At 46.3% G+C, this 5144-nt stretch overlaps 1 protein-coding gene across 1 annotated transcript; it reads left to right on the top strand.

The window, feature by feature from the left end:
- The first annotated feature begins 2070 nt into the window (after nucleotides 1-2070).
- Nucleotides 2071-2727, top strand: LOC136154422 (ferritin heavy chain-like). The gene has a single exon (XM_065916706.1). It carries the CDS (start codon nucleotides 2071-2073, stop codon nucleotides 2725-2727), a length of 657 nt encoding a protein of 218 aa, XP_065772778.1.
- The last annotated feature ends 2417 nt before the right edge of the window (nucleotides 2728-5144 follow it).

Genomic DNA, 5144 nt, shown 5'->3' with positions numbered 1-5144 from the left:
CCACGTGGCAGGCAGGTTCTTTACCCTCTGAATCACCAGGGTACCCCTTAAAGGCAGCAGGCTCTCTGGAAGCAACATCCAAACGATACTTGCCCTCCAGTATCAACATCAAATACTGCTACAAGCCAATTGGTCCTATGATCGCTCCTACATAAAACCCATCTGGATATGGGGAATGTGCTCCCAGGATCTGTGCAGGAACTGCCCTCGAGGCTGTGCCTAAGTAGCATCCAAAATTTAACCAGGAAGAAATAGAAAATCTCAACAGACCCATCTCAAGCATGGAAATTGAAACTGTAATCAGAAATCTTCCAACAAACAAAAGCCCAGGACCAGACAGCTTCACAGCTGAATTCTACCAAAAATTTAGAGAAGAATTAACACCTATCCTACTCAAACTCTTTCAGAAAATTGCACAGGAAGGTAAACTTCTGAACTCTTTCTATGAGGCCACCATCACCTTAATACCAAAACCCGACTAAGATGCCACGAAAAAAGAAAACTATAGGCCAATAACACTGATGAACATAGATGCAAAAATCCTTAACAAAATTCTAGCAAACAGAATCCAACAACATATTAAAAAGATCATACATCATGACCAAGTGGGCTTTACCCCAGGGATGCAAGGATACTTCAATATCCACATTAATCAATGTAATACACCACATTAACAAATTGAAATATAAAAATCATATGATTATCTCAATAGATGCAGAGAAAGCATTTGACAAACTTCAACATCCATTTATGATTAAAAAAAAAAAACCTACAGAAAGCAGGAATAGAAGGAACGTACCTCAACATAATAAAAGCTATAAATGACAAACCCTCAGCAAACATTATCCTCAATGATGAAAACATGAAACCATTTCCCCTAAAGTCAGGAGAAAGAAAAGGGTGCCCACTCTCATCACTACTATTCAATATAGTTTTGGAAGATTTGGCCACAGCAATCAGAACAGAAAAAGAAATAAAAGGAATCCAGATTGGAAAAGAAGTAGTAAAACTCTCACTGTTTGCAGCAATTTCCTTTGTTTGAGAGATCACTGGATGACTAGGATAACTGACCATCTGACCACTTGTTTTTCCCGGCTGACATTGTAATTCACGCTCATGTTTTAAATTCACCAAGAAAGACTCAATCTGTAACACGCTAGGCATCCCAGCCTAGACCCCAATAAAAGCACCCCAGGCTACACGTGTACTCACTTTCTACCCATGACCCGGCTGTGGAGCTCGACGCATGCCGTCCAGCCTCCAGGACCTGGGAGTAATGAGCCATGTTTTCATTTCAAAGTTCCCTAAGGGTTGTTCCTGAGGCACCTCTTGCAATCATAATAAGAACCACCAGGCAGGGGAGGGGAGGGTGAAATCACAATGAAAAAAGTGGAAGTGTTAGCCGTTCAGCCGTGTCGGACTCTGTGCGACTCCACTGACTATAGCCCGCCAGGCTCCTCTGTCAAAGGGATTCTCCAGGCCAGAATACTGGAGTAGGTAGCCATTCCCTTCTCCAGAGGATCTTCCAGATGCAGGGATCGAACCTGGGTCCTTTAGTCTCAAATATAGATGGACAAATGTTTACCAGATATTTGACGGAAGTGAAAGAGATCATGATGAATGAACAGAACTATTTTTAGAGAAAAAAATATATATACGACAGGAAACAGAAGAAGCCATTACGAAAAAAATCCAAATTCATGTTGTCAGAACTGTAAAGATGACAGTGGCCTTATAAAATGGGAAGACGGTGCTATAAAAGGGAGCAATTAGAGAATAAGAGAAAGTCCTTGGGAAAAAAGTATTACAGCAAATGGAAAACTTTGTAGATGCGAAGTACTCAGCTCAAAGTGGCTCTGCCTCACCCTGGCTTTGATAGACAGTGGTCTCGCCCCGCCCACAGATCCCGCCCACAGATCCCGCCCACTCACGTGACCTCCTCCTTAACCAATCTCAAGCGCAGGCAAAGACCCCGCCCAACGGACGCCATTACCCCTCCTTCCCAGAGCCCGCAGCCAGCCACCTGCCCTCTAGCTCTGAGCTCGCCTCTGGCCGCCCACACCGTCCACCATGGGAAGGTTCCGAGGAGGCCGCTGGCGCCCGCGTCCCCGCCGATGCTGGGCCCACACTCGAGTCATCCGAGCCGCCATTCCCTCGGTCTTGGAGTCACCCGACTTGGTGCCCACACCAACTTCGGAGGTGCGTCAGAACAACCGCCCTGAGTGTGAGGCCGCGGTCAACAGCCACGCCGCCCTGGAGTTCCACGCCTCCTTCCAGTGCCTGGCTGTGGCCTTCTACCTCGACCGTGATGACGTGGCCTTGAAGCATTTCTCCCGCTTCTTCCTGCTCAGCTCTCACGAGCACAGCAAGACAGCGGAGAGCCTGATGTTCCTGCAGAAAGAGCGTGGGGGCCACATCTCTTTCTTCGACATCAGGAAGCCCGAGAGCCAAGAGTGGGAGAGCGGACGCCAGGCCATGCAAGACACCCTGCACCTGGAGAAGTGCGTCAACCAGAGCCTCCTCGACCTGCACCAGCTGGCCATTGAGAGTTGTGACGCCGACCTGTGCCACTTCCTGGAGACCAGCTACCTGGACCAGCAGGTCAAGTTCATCAAGGAGCTAGAGGATCATGTCTGCAACCTGAGCAACGTGGAGTCAGCAGAATGCAGCCTGGCAGACGACGTCCTTGACAAGCTCACCCTGGGCCACGGCAACAAGGAGGACTGAGCCTGGACTGGACTTTCCCCTGAGTCCTGGGTGAGTGCCCATGGTCACCCTGTCTGCCATGAAGTCTGCAGTGTTTCCCTTGCAGAATAAGTTCACTTAAGTTTTCCTTCTTTCAGTGTTGCCAGTTCTTACAATAAATTGTTTCCTAAAGAAATAAAGGTCCCTTGTTGATTCATGCGTCAAACCCTTAACCTTTCTAGTTGTAAAAAAGCTATCCAGGAGTCTCTTGAGCTACCAGTGCCCTGACCACAGGCAGCTGAAGATCTGCACAGAGGGAGGGGGAAGGGTTTCCATAAGACCCTGAACAATACAAAATGTACCTTCCCCTAATAAACAATGTTGTATATGGGGTGGGTGTGGGTGAGGTGAGGAGCTGGTGCATGTGGGCACCTATGAGTAGATGAGCTATTAAAATATGGCCTGAAAATCATGATTGGGGTTGATATCCAGAAATAATGAAGCGAGCGGGATTGGGAAGGGAATGAAATAAAGGGGTCTTCATTTTGTTTGAAGCAGAATTCTGGGTAGGAAGATGGGTGTCCGGGATGCTGGCAGAGTAGAGTCCCTCTCTGACAAGCTCACCCCGGGCTACAGTGACAATCAAAAGTGTAGCAGGACTGGCTTTCCTAGAGACATAACTTCCTGTGATCACCACTGTCTAGCAAGGATACTACCCTTACAAAATATCCACCTGTGATTTTTTACTTGAACTGCACCACCCTGAGATAAAGTAACATGGTAGCACTCAAAATTTACTTCAATTCTATTGAGGGTGATTCTATACAACCCTTGGAGGGTGAAAAATAAAAGTTCATGAATGCAGGTAAATTTGTGACATTGAATATAAAGTAAAATGAATCCCCCTGAATATGAAGTGAGTGGCTGCATTGAAGAATGAAGAGTGGGAAGGGTTGAAGCTGGGAGACCAGTTAATAGGTATCAGAGCTGGTCCAGGTGAAAGATAATGGTGGCTGAACTGGAGTGGAGGTTGAAGAAATGAAGAGATGTAGACACATTGCAGATAGATTTGGATACATGAGCAAGGGTTCTTCATGGAGCAGAGAGGAAGAGGGAGATATGAAGAAAATAATCTCATTTCGCCTGGGTTGATGGTGGTGCCATTTGATCAATTTGGGGTCTTTTGCTAGGTGCACAGCAGGGATGGAAGTTTGGAAAAGGCATGTCATGTCAAATCTGAGATGCATATTAGACATCCAAGTGCAACTGTCATGCAGGTAACCAGAAAAATGAATCTGGAGTTCAGAGTGGATGTCAGCTTTAGAAACAGACCTATGGGAGACATCATGATGCCTACATAGGTTGTGTTGTGGTCATGGGAGTGGAAAACCTCAGTGGAGAGTGGACTGGCAGGATGGCAGAGCCCAGGCCCAGGGTAACTAACATGTAGAAGCAGGGCTGAGGTGATGAAACACCCAGGGGGGTGCTGACCTCACCTGGACCTTTAGCTCACTGCAGACTCTGCCCACCTGGGCCCACACCCCATGGCCCCAAATCAGCCTGTTCGTGACCTCAGTGTGGCCTCCTGGGGTCGGCTTTCACAATGGGGGGAAGACTGTACTTTTTCTCTTTTGGTGACTGTGCAGAAAGAAATTTTCCAATTTAAAGAAAAAAATGATCTCTTAAGAAAATGATAGGGACTTCCCTGGTGGTCCAGTGGTTAAGAAGCTGCCATCCAACACAGGGGATATGGCTTCGATCTCTGGTCTGGGAAGTATGATCCCACATGCCTCAGGAGAACTAAGGCCATGTGCAGCAGCAAAGACCCAGCACAGCCAAAAAAAAAAAAATCTATAATTATTTCCTCTTCCCCTTTAAAAATTCAGCCTCTGGGTCAACGCTATTTGATCAGATGACGTCTCTACACATGTCAACCCTAATATTGCTTTTACCTAATAAAAACACTCAAACTATGTTTCTTCCATGACTAGGTGTGGTTAATAAGGCAAAAGTCAATAGTTTTACAGATCTTGCCTGTCTTATCAAGGACAGGCACATGGTCCTTGATAAGACAGGGTCCTCCGATTGACACAAGGTCACTTTGAGACTCCCTAAAGTTTGCAAACTGCTCTGAATATTTACAAATATTCCTCCCTGTAGCGCAGATGGTAAACAATCTGCCCGCAATGTGGGAGACCTGGGTCTGATCCCTGGGTCAGAAAAATCCCCTGGAGAAAGGAATGGCAACCCACTTCAGCATTCTTCCTGGAGAATTCCATGGACAGAGAGTCCATGGGATCGCAGAGAGTTGGACACGATTGATCGAATAACTCTTATTTTGAATACTTACAAATATATAAACAAGCTTGGCTACCAAGGAATTAACTTTCCCATTTCACCATGACTGCACTTGAAGATTTTTTTTAAATGAGGATTAAGTCTCCTCACTTAAATTTCCA

The sequence above is a fragment of the Muntiacus reevesi genome, chromosome X, assembly GCF_963930625.1.
Source record: "Muntiacus reevesi chromosome X, mMunRee1.1, whole genome shotgun sequence".
In the NCBI taxonomy this organism is placed as follows: domain Eukaryota; kingdom Metazoa; phylum Chordata; class Mammalia; order Artiodactyla; family Cervidae; genus Muntiacus; species Muntiacus reevesi.
Note: the sequence above shows the minus strand (reverse complement) of the source record. Positions and strands in the feature narration are given on the sequence as shown.